Below are 17846 nucleotides of genomic sequence, written 5' to 3' on the forward strand. Positions count from 1 at the left end.
CTCCTTTACTGAACTCCACCTATACAATTTTCTGGTTCTCCATTGATCTATAATGTGGAATGGAAGGTGGAAGGTCTTACATGTATATCTTCCTGTAGTAACACAGAACAAAGCTGAGATTGCCTTGGTGCCTTTCCTGCCTCCACCTGTATGAATTATTTCCTGCCTGAGTTTCTCTTAGAGCAGAGAGAGTCGTGCTAGACTCATTTGCAATACACTATGCAGGCCCATTGTGTCAATTCAATAAGCACATGGTCACAGCAGGAAATGAAAAATATTTCAAAAGAAATTAGAGCTGATATGGGTAAATAGGAGTCTATACACAAAATTTAAGCTTTCCATTGCATTTCCTTTTCCAGATTTCTGGGTTGTTTTGTTTCAGATCCATGAACTGGTTTTATATTTGCATGTAGTGAAGGATGTATTTGCCCTTAATAGCTGCTAAGAAGCTGGTTTACTATCAGACCAATTACCAGAATTATAAACAATTCACAAGGTAAACTTTAACAGCTCTTAAGTATGATTGTGATCACACTGGAGTCACTGCTGTATATAAGTGATAAACAACTGGGTGATCAAAATGCAGACACTAATATTGGTTTTACTCTTCAAGCTGAAGTCTGTATCACTTTCTTCTCAACAAGCATGTTAGAATACAATACTGGCTTTCCAACACAACAAATGTAGCAAAATAACTTCTTACCTGGAAGAGAGTGGCAACTTCAGATGTTTTGGATTTTAAATTGTTGAGCCCATGATACTGAGAGCTCCACTGAGGTCTCTGGGAAACACTTTTGCAGAGGGGCATACAAGGAGCAGCCCCCAGCACCCTCTGGCTTCCCCTGGCAGGGCTCCAGGGGCAGTGGCTGGAGGAATAGGAGGGAGGGAGCCGGGGGAGTCGAGGGGGCAGAGAGGTGAAATAGGGGAAAGGGGCTGGGCTGTCCCTGGCTGCTGCCCCCACCACCTCAGCGCTCCCTTCCCAGGTATGCAGGGGCATGGCAGCCCCCCAGCACTGAGTGCATTGTTCCTGCAGTACTCATTCCCCTTTTACCTTAATGCATTAAAACAACGGCAGGATGGCTGGTGCTCTGTCTGCCCATGTATATTTACAGTGCATTTATAAGATTAAAATAAACTTTTTTATTATATTTTTTTTGGTCTGTTTTAAACTAAGAACTTTTAAAAATTCAGAAAGCTAGCTGTGTCCTGGACTGTATCAGAAAATGTGTAGCTAGCAGGCTGAGGGAGGCGATTCTCCTCATCTACTGCACTTCCATGAGACCCCACCTGGTGCGCTGCATTCAGCTCTGGGGCCCCCAGCACAAGGACATGGACCATGGACCTATCAGAGTGTGTCCAGCGGAGGGCTGTGAAGATGATCAGAGGGCTGGAGCACCTCTTCTATGAAAAAAGGTTGAGAATAGAGAAGGCTAAATAATCCCAGCTTTCTCAGAAGGATCTGGGAAGACCTTGTAGTAGCCTTCCAACATTTAAAGGGGGCCAACAGGAAAGCTGGGGAGGGACTCTTTATCAGGGATTTTAGTGACAGGACAAGGAGTAGCAGTTTTAATCTAAAAGGGGATAGATTTAGATTGGATTAGGAAGAAATTCTTCACTATGAAAGCACTGGAAGAGGTTGCTAAGAGAAGCTGTGGATGCCCCATCCCTGGAAGTGCTCAAGGCCAGGCTGGATGGGGCTTTGGGCTTCGGGCTTCCTGGGCTGATGGGAGGTGTTCCTACCCATTGCAGGTGGGACAGAATGAGGTGATCTTTAAGCCTTTCTAACCCAATCCGTTCTATGGTTTTGTGAAAAACGATCACTATTGGCCACAGATGTGGTGAAATGCTCAAATAAAAATCCATCTACTGTAGATTGCAGGCATCGTCTTACCCTAAAAATCTTTGCAATGCATCATAAACATTCATATGCTGCAACTCCCAGAGTCCAGCATCTGATTAGACTGGCAGAATGACTTGGAGAAGCCTGGGCTTGTGTACATGCTGGCGCACTGATGCAGCAGACAAGTGTAGTCCTCATTTTGGTGAGGAAAGCCTTAAACTGGGTCCTGAGCAAGGACAGGTAGCTGCTTTCTCAAACAGTTTCTGTTTGTGGAAGCAAGACAGCACAGTTACAGCAGTAGAATGATATTACCTAAGAAGGCTGATGTTTTCATAGGAGGAGAAGTCTTTTTTTGTGGTAAGAGAGTGAGAGGAGCTTGAGGCTGCTCTGTGTGTTGTGCTCTTGGCCACAGCAGGCTGTGTGGTCAGCAGATCAATATTTGCTTTCACATATCTTGTAATATGCAGGCAGAGCTAATTGGTATCTGAGACAATTGTTTTAACACAAAGTGATGTAAGATTACTTTCTTATAATGAGATAGGTAATTTTACTTAAAATAAGAGTCACCATGGACAGTAACATGAGACTGAGCTGGAAGTCATCCCATGCCTACCCCCTGCTTTGCAGCTGGATGTTTGCAGCTGGAGCAGTGGGGAGTTACGGATCTCCCACAGCATATGTGCTATAATTACCCTGTTTAATGTTACTGACTTTAAAGTCAAGCAGTGGACTAAAGCTACAGGCTCCTCAGTGGGGAAAAGATTACCTTTTGTTCATTCCTCCTGTCTATGAGTCGTTAGTGCAGAACAGGTCAAACAGATGGGAGGGCAGAAAGTGAGAATTATTTATTTGCTTTTCCTTTAAGATTCCAAATTAGCGTTGTCTTTAGAGATGGACAGGATTGTTTGTTGAACTGATAGTTAAAACAGTTCAAATTTTGTTCTGGCTGAATCATTTCCACTCCTTTTAGTTCAATATATAATTTTATCATGCTGCTGATGGATTTTTGCTTGCTTTATGTTGTTGTTGTTTGTTTGTTTTTTTTGTTAAAAAAAAAAAAAAAGATTAAATGGGCTTTTTAATCCCAAAAAGGCTTAGGGATGATCACTGAAGTCAAAATGTCTGCAGAGATTCTCCAAATGACACGGGGAGGGTTTTTCAGTGCACACTGTTTGCATTTGATGTGCTGCTTCAGAATCAGTGCAGAATGTCAGGCTCTTTATAACAATGAATATTCATTAAGCCTGCCAGAGGCAGAAAATGCAGCCAGTACAGCATCAGCAGAGGAGGCAGGGAAGGGAGAAATCAGGTTAATGACTAGCTTTCTCTGCAGTTTGCTTCCTGCTTATTGCCTGATCTCAATTTTAAATAAATTCATTTAATTAATGCGTGTTGCTACTTTGACCTGGGGACAGAAGGGTCTGTGATTAATGATGGACTATTCCTCTATTCCTAGTCTCACAGCAGCTTTAGTTGACATGTTCTGGTAGCTAGGAAAGAAAAAAATTCTAAAAGGTTTCCTTTGAATTAAATAATAATTGATGGTTTGATTGGAAGCTTTTATCTAATGATCTTCTATGTCCATGAGCCACCAAAATTTTTAAGACAGAGACAAAGCAGTGAACAGAAAGCAAGCTGCTGTCTTGGCCGAGGATGTCACACAGTCAAAAATGTCTCTGCAGAGAGACAGAGCTGCACAAAAATGCTTTTCGCTCCTTCCCCTTGAGCAGGGCACATCTGTTCTAACACAAGCTGGCCTTCTGACAATGGTTCTTTAAGAAAGAAGCAGAGGCATAGGAGGTAGAGACGATGTACATGACACTCAGGATATATGGCCAGCTCGCATTATGGGAGTGAACACCACCTGTTTCTAATAAACACCAGATTGTAGCTGTGGGGCTATGCAAGGACAGGAAGAAAACACATGCACTCCTCACAAAGGAGAGAAAAAAGTTAGTGAGATAGAAACTGCAGTTTTTGTCTAGGCTTGATGGGCTATTGATTTGTGAGCTAAGAGATGCCATGTCCTGTGAACAGGCATTTTATCCCTACATTTAGAAGACATCTCAATTTCAGGCTGTTTGTACTCATCACTCAGCATTTCAACATTGTTCCACTTACATATGAGCTTGGGTGGTTTTACAAGCTGGTATATGCCAACCCTTCAATTGAGTGAATTCACAAATGCTGCCTTTGGAAAGACAGCACTGGAAATCTCCGTGACAGACCTGTACTTTGGAATTTTGCAGCAGAGTGTCACTTAAGAACTAAGCTGTACCTGTGCCATTGCAGTCATAACTAAAACAGTCTTCTAAGAGGTGGAAATGGTGCCACCATCACAACATGGCAGATATTTCTCTGGTATTTCTAAACAGAGGATGCCTATGCCTGCGTAAATGAAAATCCCATGGATGGATTAGGGCTGAGAAAGTGGTCTTATCTTGCAGATAGTTGTGCAGGATTTTTTTGTGGCTGTCACTGTTAAACCACTGTTAAAGAGATTAGTTTCAAACTTTTTTTTTTTTTTAACACTCTGGCATTGTCATTAGTACAACATGCCCTGAGCCATGCTTAGCTTGCTTCCAAGCATGGAATTAATCTCATTTTGCATTAGCTACCCAGAACACAACTGTCTAGTTTATATTGGCTGTCCAGGCTTTATCTGTAGTTAAGGAAGCAAAGGCATGACAACTCAAGCAGAAAGAGGAAAGGAGCAAAGAAAATTCAATGCAGCTACAAATAGGTGTTTAAGGTGAGTTGAACTGCCTTCTGAGTATGTCTGTCTCTCTTTATAGTGAAAAGTAGATTAGCCAGTTTAGACTGGATGCCTACTGTTTTGGTGGCAAAAGTTAGAAGTGGATCGCATCTAAGAAAAAAAAAGAAAAAAGAAAAAAAGAATAATAAGAAAAAAAGATGCCTACAGTATCCATGGGCTCACTTTTGGAGACCCCATGCTTTGTAGTAGGTACATGGGCTCCCTGCCCAGGGCACTGGGAGAATTAGGTACCTCTGACAAACCTGCCTGCTGAGACCAGGACTGCCTGGAGCACACAAGATGTGCTCAGTGGGTTGACATATCTCACCTGCAGCCTGCTTCCTTTCTGGGACCATAAAGCCTATACCACCTGCACGATGCTTTCTATCAGTGTGTAGGAAATCAAGTGGTTTCAGAGCAAATAGGACTTGAACACCTGTTTATTGACTGTGATTGTATGTTTTTCAAGCCCTGTGAGAGGTGGAGGACTACAGTATATGACCTGTAATTGACTCTGGAAAAGAAAAAAATAGCTAGACACCATATTCTAATGGTTCAAGCTTTCAGCTGTGTGATTGTAGGATTTGGGTTTTTCTTTCTTTTTCTTTTTCTTTTTCTTTTTCTTTTTTTCTTTTTCTTTTTCTTTTTCTTTTTCTTTTTCTTTTTCTTTTTCTTTTTCTTTTTCTTTTTCTTTTTCTTTTTCTTTTTCTTTTTCTTTTTCTTTTTCTTTTGCATCCAAGTCTGTCTGTGCATTTCAGGTAACAGTTACTGGACAGAAAAAGAAGTATTTTGAAAGACAACCTAAAAATCCTTTCCTCACAACTGAATTCATGGACTACAATGAGATTCATATTCCTCAATCTCAGAAGTTGTAGATTCCATTTAAAGTCCACTGAGACGTTTTTATTTCGATAGTATGAAAAAATGGAAGGGGTGAAAAGTTCATTTTCCATTTTAGTGTGCATACACACAGGCAAGGAAGCATCAGGAGGTGCAGGTGCAGCCTAGATTTTGAGTTCTGCTACATGCACTCATTTTAAAAATTAATCATTTGGTTATTCAACATGAAGACTGCGGTATTCCTTGAGAAAAAGGCAAAGAGGTGAAGGGGAAAGTCTCCAAAGTAATCCTTTGATTTATGCCAAGAAATGGCCAGTCTTTGCACTTTTATGTAAGCCATGTGGTAAAATAAAACAACCACCTATGTAGCTGTCAGAAGAAATTTAATGTTTTAAATTCAGTGGCTGGGGAATTTGCTTTATTTAGATATTCCTCTAAATTTAGTAACTTTAAAGCATTTAATAAGATCCAGAAAACATGCAAGAGAAGCACAATTAATCTAGTTAAATGCAAAATAGCATCCAAGTGGAAAGTTTTTTGTTGTTAAATTCCTGCTGATAGGAAACAGAAGAGATGCTTAAGGGAGCTTGGGAAACTAGGTGGTACATGACATTTATTCTTGATCTGAAATACCTAAACATACAGCATTCTTAGGACAGCTGAACTGTGACCTTACAGCCTGTCAATCCAGATAAAAGCACATGTTGCCAGGTAAATCAAGCAGAAGTGAAATTTCCTGAGGAGGCTGTTGAAGCCCCATTGCTAGGAAATGATGGCTATTAACTCATTACATTCTGTCTGTCTCGTTCTTTTTGTATGTGAGCGCTCCACACTGCTGTAAGGATAATTGGTTTCCTTTGGCTTAGTGAGTATTAAGGAGTATTAATATGCTTGCTTTGTATGGCAACAAACATTCAAGGGCTGGGGAGAAAAAACACACAGAAATACAGGAAAGCCCTTAGTCTTCAGGTGAACAGAATCCTGATTGCAGGGTTGATATCATGGGTTTGTTGTGGTTGTATGCATTATACCAGATGGATTTGTGATAAATGTTTCTGACTTCATCTGGTGAGTGGATTTGTCTGGGCAGAACCAGATTAAAGGGTCAATATCCTGTTCTGAATTAGATTTCAGTAATGCAGGAGTGTACGTGCAGCCCGTTAGCCTGGCAAGGATTTTCATTCAAGGAAAAAAAAAAAAAAGATAATGCACTGTGAGGATATCTTCTATTCTTAAATGCTTTTTGCAAGTTACCATAATTGTGTAGTAAAATGGGTAAATATTAAATAATTAAATATTAAGTAAATATTGCATAATATTAAGTCACTATCATTGCTTCATGTTGTATCTCCAACTGAATATGGTCACATAAAAATAACACTGGCACACGTTAAAGCAAAAAATGTTTTTTGGCTGTGCAGTGGTGGCAATGAGGTACATTGAGTGCTGTTGTAATGATAAAACTTCAAAACAGTTTTTAGGCTACTCACTGTTCCAGGGCTTCTACTGGCCACAGCAAGGATGGTTCAAAAATGGTTTGATGTCACCTTCAGTGTTTTGCTTGTTTGTTTTGTTTGATTGTGGTTTTGTTTTGTTTTGTTCTGTTTTTCCAGACAGGAACAGAAAAAGAGAATTGGGTCTGGGCCAATGTTGTTTGAAATGAATGCTGGATGGGCTTTTTGGGAAGGAAGAAGTGATTATTTGTCAAATAGGCCTTAATCTATTGTGTGTGATGTGAAAGCTCACGTTTTTTAAATTGCTGTAGAGACAAATGAATAATAATTTGGAAATGGACCAAGACACACGATGTTCACCTTTGTAATTTATGGTCTCAAAGAAACAAAAGCAATCTGAAAGGTACTTGACCAAAATACTCTATTAAGCAGAAATGAAAGCTGTTTCATATTAATGTGTTTAGTAAGTAAGGACTTGTTAGGACATTTCCATTATCAAAAAGAAACATAGGAAAAAAAACACCCTGAAGCTGAAAGTTAAGGTCATAGGAAATTTTCAGAAAAGCTACAATTGATAAAATAGAGGAAATTTCACATTAATAATAACTTCAAAAAAGATATTTTACACTAGGGATATTAGGTTAAGGTCACTAAAATACTTCTGCATTTCCTGGAGAAATGCAGAAATACTTCTGCATTTCCTTTATTTGACATAAAGTCAAATCCTCATCATCAAATGCAGTCTTAGAGAAAAAAGAATTGTAGAAGCTCTTGTAAATCTTGTAAATCTTGATTAAATCTTGACCAGATTGCAAAAACAATCATATCACCTTTGTTAAAAAGATTGCCTATGACAAACCTATTACACAGACAGTCTCAGAGACAGTGCTGATGTATCAAGTATACAAATTCCTTTGGCTCTGTAACATGGACATACTGCATAAGTATGAAATAAATGAGAACTATGCTTTTCAGAAGTGTATTTCTCTGCTAGGCAGGAGAAAAAGATTGTCAAGCAGTAAAATGTGTCTTTTAGCTTTTGAATCAAGAGTCTTATGTCTACACACAACATACACTTTATTTCATGACATAGAAAATTCTATGAATACCATTACAGAAGATGAATAATCTTGAAAGAGTCAGAAATACAGGAGATACTGCTCATTTCATGAAGTGGTTGCTAAAGGAAGTGCAACATTGTTCATTGCTATTACAGGGGTGCAGAACAGTCAGCAGCTGAGGTTTACTGAATAGCATCCTCTTGTCTGGCAAAACACTGGAGATCTCCACCTAGATTTTCTGATTTGTTTCCTCTTCCTCCATCTCTCACTAGTGTGAGACCTAGGATTTCTCTGTTTCTTCTTCTTTCCGTGTCCAGCCTTCTCTTCTAAGGGATATGCAGTCTTCCTGTGACAGTTTCCCAACCCTTCCTTGCAGCAATGCTGATCCCACTCCCTTCTTCCCCACTCGATATCTTCACCTGTTCAGCTGGACAGCTCTGATGCAGAGCACAATATCGAGACTTAACCAGATCCATGGGATTGGCATTGTTTGTGTGGTATTGCAAGAATTTATGTATGGCTAGTAGCGTTACAAATGGACAGGTCAATACTGCACTTCTAGGGTGTAGATAAGAACATTTTCATCAGATTGGAGGGCTTCAGGATCAATGCACAAGCATTGAGCTTTCACCTGGTCAGAATCCTTGTTACTTAAGTACTTAAAATAATATATTAAAGTGAATATTTTGGTACAATTCAAATTTTGGAGTTATGTAAATTACAAATAATTTTCAGCATTTAAGAAGAAAGAAAGCAAGCAGGTTTTAAGACTAGTGAAGAGCCTGATTTGTGTTGCATCTCTTTGTGCTATATACTCAATATATATCTTTGCCAGAGAAACACACATAAAAATGTCTATCTCACTGGGTCAGACATGGCAAAATCATGGAGGCAAAATTAAAAATTTGCTTCATAGTGCAAGCCTAAAGCTGGGGATAGAACTTCACTTTATATTTGCCTGTATGAAATAGTGATCTCTTATTTCAAGCACTTCAAATTCAAAAAACCACTGAGAACAGTTGTACTTCAAGGCACAACATGGGATCCAGAGCAATATGTGGGAAGAATCTGCGCATGCTAGCACTGAGCAGCCTGGACATGAACCAGCCAGTAACACCCAGATGAGCAGCCAGGCCACCAAGAGTCAGCACAGACCCAGGCTAAAGCCATAGCTTTCAAACGTGAAGCTGATACTCACTGAGTGCTTGTATGTACTGATGTTTTAAGCTTTTCTTGCTGTTTCTTGACTTTTTCAGAACCTGAGGCAGGAGAGGTGTCCCCCCCCGTGGGAGCTGGTGTGAACAGCAACAGCTGGACCTTTAAGTTTGGACCGGGCAATCCCAAACAAGGTGGTCCTGGTGAGTTGCCAGACAAATTCATTATCCCAGGATCTCCTGCAATCATCTCCATCCGGCAGGAGCCACCAAACAGCCAAATTGACAAAAGTGACTTCATAACCTTTGGCAAGAAGGAAGAGACCAAGAAAAAGAAGAAAAAGAAGAAGGGAAACAAGACTCAGGAGAAAAAAGAAAAGGGCAACAGCACTACTGAGAACAGTGATCAGTGAGGGGTTTATACTGAAAGAACCCACTTAGCCAGTTTTTGTAATAATGGCAGATTTCTCCTATGTAGCAACTCCCAATTTCTTCCTACTGTTAACAAATTTCCTGTATGTACAGACTTCAGAAAATCAGCAGGAAATTCAGAGTGTCTGTCTAAATTTCTTAATAGGTTTTGTCTTAAAAAGCTTTATTAAGTCTGGTGTTAACTCTTTTTCTCCACTCTGGCTTGTTTTCAGAATCTAAAAAGCAGACACAAGTTTCCTTTCTCCTACGCCGAAAAGGAGAATCTTCACAGTACAGCCAGTGAGAGGTTGGAATCTCTGCACTGTGGTTCCTGTGCTCCTGTCTTGATGACACTTACAGGACAGGTTTAAAACTTTTAATATGGTGCACCCTATATCTGATTGGAAATCTTTGTGTGCAGATGTCAGCTAGGTGATATGAGACCAGGTTATAAGACGCAAGAAGAGCTGGTAAATATGCAACAAAGTAAACACCTAATGAACATACATGTTCAAAGATGTTCAGGCTGGGGAGGAAATGTCTGAAAGATGACCAGACTTTTCAAACCTTGGGAAGTCACTGTGTGGGAATACTGAGCCCTATACATGATGTATTTTACACACTCCTGAAAATAAAACCTCACATTTACAGCTCTTTAAGATGACATAAACTTTATGTCTCTACCAAGCAAGCCATTGGGAAAATCGTCCTTTAAAGCCCTACATTACCCTGGCAAGGCTAGCCCTGTGAGAATAAGAAGGGCTGGGCTGACATCCCAGGAATGTAACTGACTGTGATGCTCTGTGTCCCTGTTGCAACTCTAACATTATTTTGCACATAATGTCTCTGAAAAAGTCAGAGTTTTTCCACGACACTTATGCAAAAGAGAGGAAAAAAGAAATGTTAACTATGCTATTTGTTATTTGAGATATTTATTTATAAAGAAATATAGCTGTAAATGTTAAAGAAATATGATGCCCTTTAACCCAAACAGAAGTCAGTCTAGAGCCATTATAAATTATGATTGCTGCTATTAAAGTGCTTTAGAAAAATTGCCTGAAACATCTGTATTATATCGGCCACTTGCCAATAACAGCTTTATTCTGTCGGGTCACTTGGGGGCTGCCTCTTGCATGTATTAATAAATACAGTAATATTTTATTTTTTTTGCATTAATCTGCACTTTGAATACACCTTTGCAAAGAAACTGTCCTAATATGAAGGAGAAGAAAACTCCTCACACAAGTGGATTTATATAACCTGCTAGTTCTGTGCAGTACCTTGGTGTTACCTCCCACACAACTTTTTCTGATTTTAATTTTACTTTTTCTATGCGGTTATGAATTTCTGACCCTACTAACACTCTTATGTAAAATTCAAGTACTGTATGTATGCTGTATGCTCTTATAAGAATCCTGAAATATTTATTCTGTGCTTGTGTATGTGAATGTCAATGCAACTATTATTAGAGTGGACTTTAAGCTTTACCGTTGAATGTAAATTCATTATTTCTTTTTTGTACACTTGTGAAAAAGTGAAGTAGTGTTAATTTTTTAAGCCACTGTTGATTATCAGTTTTGTTTTTTTTTGTGCGTGTGTATGAAACACAAGTAAAATATCTTTCTTAAATCAATCCATGCATGCATTTTGGGATTTATTGGTAATAACCTGTGAAGCTAAAGCTCTGTGAATTACAAAACCTAAGGATAGGATGGAGTTCTGAATGTGATTGAAGATGTTGATCTAAAACTAATACATGTATTTTTAAAAATAATATAGCAGATGAGGGAATTCCAAAGAGTTTTCTACATCATTGTACATTCACAGAATAAAGCTCAAGTGTCGTATTAATTGGAGCCATGTAAAAACTACATAGCTCTGAAATTTCAAACAGTCCTTTTAATCTAGGATCAAAGCGAGTAACTGGATTCCTTGAGACATGTCCTGGATGTTTTAAGTTTCCAAACAGCTGACTGTTCAGAACAGGTCAATTCCTATTCATTTAAAAAATCTGCTGCAAGTCTTAAAACATCACGGATGGTAAAGCACTAATAAAAGAATTAATACCTCAAAATGTGAACCAGCAATGGCCTCATGTGGTCTATCTAGTTTTCTGTAGCTACCACTCTTGTTTTAATGGCAATAAAAAAGATGCTGCTTGAGAAAGAGGATCCCTAAGTTTTAAAGGCTTGCTGAGAGGGAAGAGCTTAAGATTTGGGGAGGGAGCTGTTCTTTAATTTGGCCTTGAAAAGGATATGCAACTGTGCTATGCATGTAAATTTAGACTTAGGGTGGTGTTTTTGTTTTTTAGTGTGTGTGCGTATGTTTGTTTTTTTTTGTGTGTTTTTTTTTTTTGTTTGTTTTTTTGTTTGTTTTACATTTGGTGATTAATAAAACAGTTCCCAAAATGTTTTTAAACTGGAGTTACAGTGATAACTTCAAAACACAGGATACTATTGTACTTAAGTGTAGGTCATAAAGCAGTTGTCCTCAACTCCTCTGGCAAAAATCCACCACAAAGATTTAAATCTTACAGGAATCTATTGCATTTGATTATTTTTAGGTTTTAATCAAATATATTTCTTTTGAGTACTTGTATTTTCCTCTATATAAGACAAACGGATTCACTCATTTTTCATCCTTGGTCTTATCAAAATAGTTTCCAACACTTTCTTCTATCAGAAGAAATCAGGAGCCGCAGTATGCCTCTAACTTGCCTTTTCTAACATGAAAGTATATTCACCAATGCTGGCTTCATTGTGGGTGATTGGAATGGACTGGCCAGGGAAGTGGTTGAGTCACTATTCCTGGAGGTTTTTAAAAGACATTTAGATTTAGAACTTTGTGATATGGTTTAGTGGAGGACTTGTTAGTGTTAAGTAAGAGGTTGGACTATATGATCTTGGAGGTCTCTTCCAACCTATATGATTCTGTGATTACTGCAGGAGGACTGTATGCTAGCATAGCCTGGTAGAGAAAAACATGATGTCTGAATGCAAGGACCACAGTATGAAGGTGTGATGGAACAGAGAAAAAAATTGTCAAGGAATAAGAAAGTAGATGTTCTTGCTGGAAAGGTTTAAAAAGAGGCTGGATTGCAAAAGTGGAATGTATATTGCACAGATGTGCTCTGTGCTTTGAGAAGATGGAATCAAGTGCCTCGCTAGATTTTTTTAAAGATTTTTCCATGTATGAATCCTCCAGTGCAACTGGTATACTGAGATGTCATAAGTGACATTTGTATATTTCAAAACTAGCATGCAAGTGATACCATTGTCATCCTTGATTTTGGATGTCCAGGAAGAGGACGAACACATGGCATGAAGTGCCTTTGGAGGACTATGGGTTACACATCATAATGAGGGTAATACATTTGGCTGAGCATCAGGCATTACTGTTTCAATACCACTCAATAAGAAATGAGGAACAGAGGTGGCCATAACCTACAAGAATCAAGTAACTAAAGTTTCTTTTATCCTTCTACTGTTAATAAAGTTAGCAAACCAAAATACATTGCAGACTTTGTTAACAAGGAAATTATCATTTTGGACTTTTTATTTTTTTTTATCACTTGAACAATTGATTCCTCTCAGAATCTACATGTTATCTGTGAGCATGTTGTCTTCAGAAGTCTGTTTTTATGCATACAAAATTGGTGGCCAAAACCATTGGGCTTTTATAATGATTAAGGCTGACATATGTTGCATATTAATTATATTCTGTTGTTGAGAAGATACCTCATTTTACATTAGGCATCTAAGACATAGTCTTGTGCAGTTTCTTTCTGCTCAGAATTTGGGTTGTAGAACATCAGAGGATGAGGCTCCAATTAAAGTTTTCCAGTGATCTTACATAAGGGAAAGAATGTAGAACCCAAAGCATATTTTCCAGGTTTCAGACATAAAAATCTACTATGGAATTAATTGAAGTCATTTGTGATATCCTTTAGGGTCATCATTAGTTCCCTCCTCCTCTTCAGTCACTTGATGTGTTTCAAGAAACACTTCTATTTTTGTAAAAAATCCTTGTATAGTTAATTGACCTTTTCCCAGGGGAATTGTGAGTAAGATACCTTTATAGAATGGTGGGTATTACTACATGACACAGTGACCACAATTTATATAATTCATGTTGGATGGTCAAAAATTTGATCTGCCCATTCTGGTGCATGAAAATCTCAAAATTCCAATAAATAATATTTCCTCCAGGAAAACTTGTATTATTATCTCCCTTATGAACATACAACATATTTAGGTACAAAATGACTCCAGCTTCAGGAATTCTTCCAGCTTCATTCCAGCAAACAATTCAGTTAGAACTTTCTGTCTTTCTGAAATCACCCATTCTTAAACTGTAATTGCATTTTTAAAACGTAAAGTCAATCACTGCCTTTTACATAATTGGTCTTGCTTATCTTAATCTACTTCCATGCCAAGTTTGTGTCAACATCTGAGTAAAATAAACCATATGCAATCTTTCTTCCCTTATCCAATTCTTCCCTAGCATCAGTTTTGTGGCTCCTTAAGACAGGCCCTCATGAAGGCACTCATCTGAGTCCTAAAGAAGGAACTGGTTCCTCAGCTTTGCTGTTACTTAGTCATTTGAGAACTACTGCCTGTTGCTTGACACAGATACTTTTTCTAAGATAGTGCCAAGAGTCCCACATTCTCTTAAAGTCCCTGTAAATGTGCAGAAGTATCACTTTGATCAGAAGTTTGTCTTTGGTGAATAAGTGTATACTGAAATCCTTTGCTTTCTTCCTTCAAATGTCTTTGAAGGAGAAATGAGTGAACAACTGAACAACATCCAAGACCTCAATCTTTTGGGCTGGGACAGCAGGTTCAGGCTCTGCATGGACAAACTATGCCAACCTGGCAGTTCCCAGGTTCTGTGAAGTCCAACTGTGGTCAGCTTCAGCTGGCACCATGGCCCTGTGATGACGGGATGAAGAGGCTCACCTTTACTAAGCTCAAGTCCCTACCTAAGTGTGGAAATTAACTGGGGTGCAACTAATTACTGCATATTCGGAGAAGCTTAAAAACATTAAATTCTACTTGTCTTCTTAGATGCCTGAAAGGGGATTAGGAAATATTTAGGCAATGACATTTGAGAAAGTGATCCAGAAAACTGGAGACAGAAAAATGAATGGAGAGGAGCTGCCTAAACCAATGGCTGTGTAAATTCTGTTAGACCCTCTACTTGTAGATTCAAAAATCTCCTGATATGACTGAACTTAAGCTGTCTGTAAGCATCTCAAAAACTACCTTGATCTTTACACAATGACATCTAACAACCTTTTGTTAATCTACTTCAGCACAGTTATATATATATATATATTATATACATACATAGTTATATAAATACAATCCTGAAGGTAAGCTGCATATTACCCTGAAGGGTGACTGCACTGAGCACTGGCAGAAACAAGCACCTAACTCTCTTCTTAGGGAGGACATGGCACAAAATTGTGAAACCAGTTTGATTTTATCCTCAGTCTTCCTTCACAGGCACAAGAGGAAGTCTCAGATGGTTACATAGGGTGAAATTCTGGACAGCAATACAAGCAAATAGGACAGCAAGCCTAAAGTATTTATTAGCAAGAAACTGTGGGGATGTTGTGTAGGTGAATTCTTCCACAATGTTAGAAGATGCGAGACTCAGAGTGTGACAGGTCAACCCAGGACACTAAATACATTTCCTTGCAGTCAGAGGGAGGGCCTGTTCTGCCTATTGATCTTGCTAATGGCCCCCTGGGTCAAACAAGCTTTCACAATTGGGCAGCCCATACTGTCTGCAAAGATGTCAAATGTCAACACTGTCTGATGGCAGGAACTGCTGACCTGTGAGTTATATTGTTCCAGTTGTTTATAGCTAAATTTCTGGCAAGTATCGTTACTTCCTTCCTTATGTGCACTGCTGGGCTTCCCCTATGAATCTACAAAGCCAAATTACATAGGTGCTGGCATTCATTACCGTGCATACAGCTAATGCAAAGAAAAATGGAAGCAACATGATATTGCAGTTCCTATAACAAAAAAGCCTTCATAACCCAATCAATGTTGATGGTGCAGTTAATTTTGCATTGATTAACTTTAAATGTGAAACCCCTACAGCAAGTGAGTTCATAGTGAAGCACTCAGTGCTGCAGTGTTTACCAGAATTGTGCAACTGTATAAAATCTTAGAATCATAGAATGGCTCGAGTTGGAAGGGACCTCAAATACCATCTAGTGCCAACCCCTCTGCCATGGGCCAGGATGTCATCACAAACCAGATGAGGTTGCTCAGGGCCTCATCCAACCTCAGCTTGAATGCCTCCAGGGATGGGGCATCCACATCCTCTCTGGGCAACCTCTTCCAGTTCCTCACCACCCTCTGAGTGAAGAATTTCCTCCTAATATCTAATCTAAATCACACCTCTTTTAGTTTAAAACCATTCTCCATTGTCCTGTCAATATATGATTGAGCAAAAAAGTTGCTCTCCATCTTTTTTACAAGCCCCCTTTAAGTACTGAAAAGCTGCAGTGAAGTCACCCTGCAGCCTTCTCTTCTTTAAGCTGAACAGCCCCAGCTCTCTCAGCCTTTCTTCATAGGAGAGGTTCTCCAGCCCTCTGATCATCAAAATAATAAGTAGGACACACACAGACAGTAAATGTAAGCACATACAGCCCAATTTTATGCTGTGCTATGAACACTTGTAGGCCTGCTGCACACCCTGGAGGATAGGCTGTGAAAAAGTGCTGTATTGTGCTAAGTCTTGTCCCTCTCCAACACAGAGATATGTACTAAAATTTCCTGTACACAAAGGTTCTTTCCCATGCCCCCTGATCTCACTCTACAGGGTCATATAAATGTATATGTTCCACCAAACATATCTATACTGTTGACTGTAGATGCCTGTGGGCTTTGGGTTGGTGTTACCTGCTCTGTGTAAAGACATAGGGCTGGCTGCAAGAATCCATCCATGCTGCTTATCAATGGTGGGATTATGGTGGAAAACAGCCTAGATGCCCTCATACTCACTCACCCACAGGGCAAATTGTGATTTGCTGGTACTTGCCCTGAGAGCTTACACACCTTCTGCTCCCCTTTCCATCCCTTCCAAATAGTCTTAATTCTTGTGTAGGCTTCCAGGTGCACTGGTAGGAGCTGCACAAGTCCTATCTCCTCTCTAAAACTCATAGGAGGTGTAACTTCTTCCTGCATTTTCTATACACTGTCAAAACAAAACAAAACAAAGGATTTGGTGGTGAAAACCATGCAATTCAGCCCTCATAGCCTCCTCCAACTTGTTTGAAAATGCAGAATTGGGCAAGTCCAGCAAGACTGTATTTGTACCCATGTCTGGGCACACCTTCAAACTGAAGAGACTGTCCAAATTCTTCCTGTCTGGGTCAATCATGTCCATTTCTCTTCTGTTCTTCTACCCAACCACCTAATTCAAGCTCTGTTTGAGAAAACTGTTTTGAAAAACTGTTAACCTTCTTTTCTGGCAACTGATGGCTCACAGGTTTTTAGCCTTCTATAAAGGTGAGTGGACCAAAGAGAGACACAGAGTTAGAAAGGAAATAAATTCAACCTCCTTCAAACAACTGTCCCAGTCCTTCTCTGATGTGCATGGCCAGCACTTATACATCCAGAGACAATCCTAGCTGACACATGGAGTGCTAGCTACTAGTGGAAGTTCATTTATTGACCCAAAGCTCTTTTCAGTACATGGCAGTTACACATATGACAACTCTAGTCAGTCAGACACGACTTAAACTCATGATGACGTAAAATCACATCTTTGGATATAGCAAAAGAAATACATTTCAGTTGCTTTCCACCTTCCAAAACAGTTCAGATTAGTCTGAGTAACTGAACTCAGTGCCTTATTTTCTACCACATTTTCTATTTTTTCCTTAGATAATATTATATTTTCTTCTACATCATTATTTTAACAGCATTTGGTGAAGAAGAAACCCTTTAGATGCTCCCAGAGAAAGATCCTTCATGGATGAAAGGTTTCTCTTTACACTTGCTTTATTTTCTCTGTTGTAAAGGATTTCATAAAGAGTTTACAGCTTTATTATATACGATCAGTGTTATGTAAGATTAAGGCATACAAATTATTATTTAGTACCATATTTTAGCACCGTTCTCTTTACAAATCAGGTTGATCCATTAAAATTGTATTTCATTTATGTGACAAGACTTATTTTTCATAAATCCATAGCTATATTCTTTCTTATTTGCACACAATACTTTTCCCAATTTTTTTCTGGCACAAATTTCAGGCTCCTTGCCCCATATTCTGTCTCATACCACTTGGCTCTCAAATGAAAATATC

At 39.0% G+C, this 17846-nt stretch overlaps 1 protein-coding gene across 12 annotated transcripts in view; it reads left to right on the forward strand.

The window, feature by feature from the left end:
- The window catches only part of LOC101797191 (protocadherin alpha-C2), a 167746-nt gene extending 156151 nt beyond the window's left edge, over positions 1-11595 (forward strand). For 11 of the 12 annotated variants that reach the window (XM_072023607.1, XM_072023610.1, XM_038186302.2 and 8 more), the window contains one exon: positions 9207-11595. In XM_072023607.1, coding sequence (XP_071879708.1) covers positions 9207-9517 — 311 coding nt within the window. In that variant the 3' untranslated portion in view covers positions 9518-11595. The remainder of the gene's footprint in view (positions 1-9206) is intronic. The other variant, XM_072023606.1, reaches the window with a different exon arrangement.
- Positions 11596-17846: the final 6251 nt, after the last annotated feature.

The sequence above is a fragment of the Anas platyrhynchos genome, chromosome 14 (genome assembly GCF_047663525.1).
Source record: "Anas platyrhynchos isolate ZD024472 breed Pekin duck chromosome 14, IASCAAS_PekinDuck_T2T, whole genome shotgun sequence".
Lineage (NCBI taxonomy): Eukaryota > Metazoa > Chordata > Aves > Anseriformes > Anatidae > Anas > Anas platyrhynchos.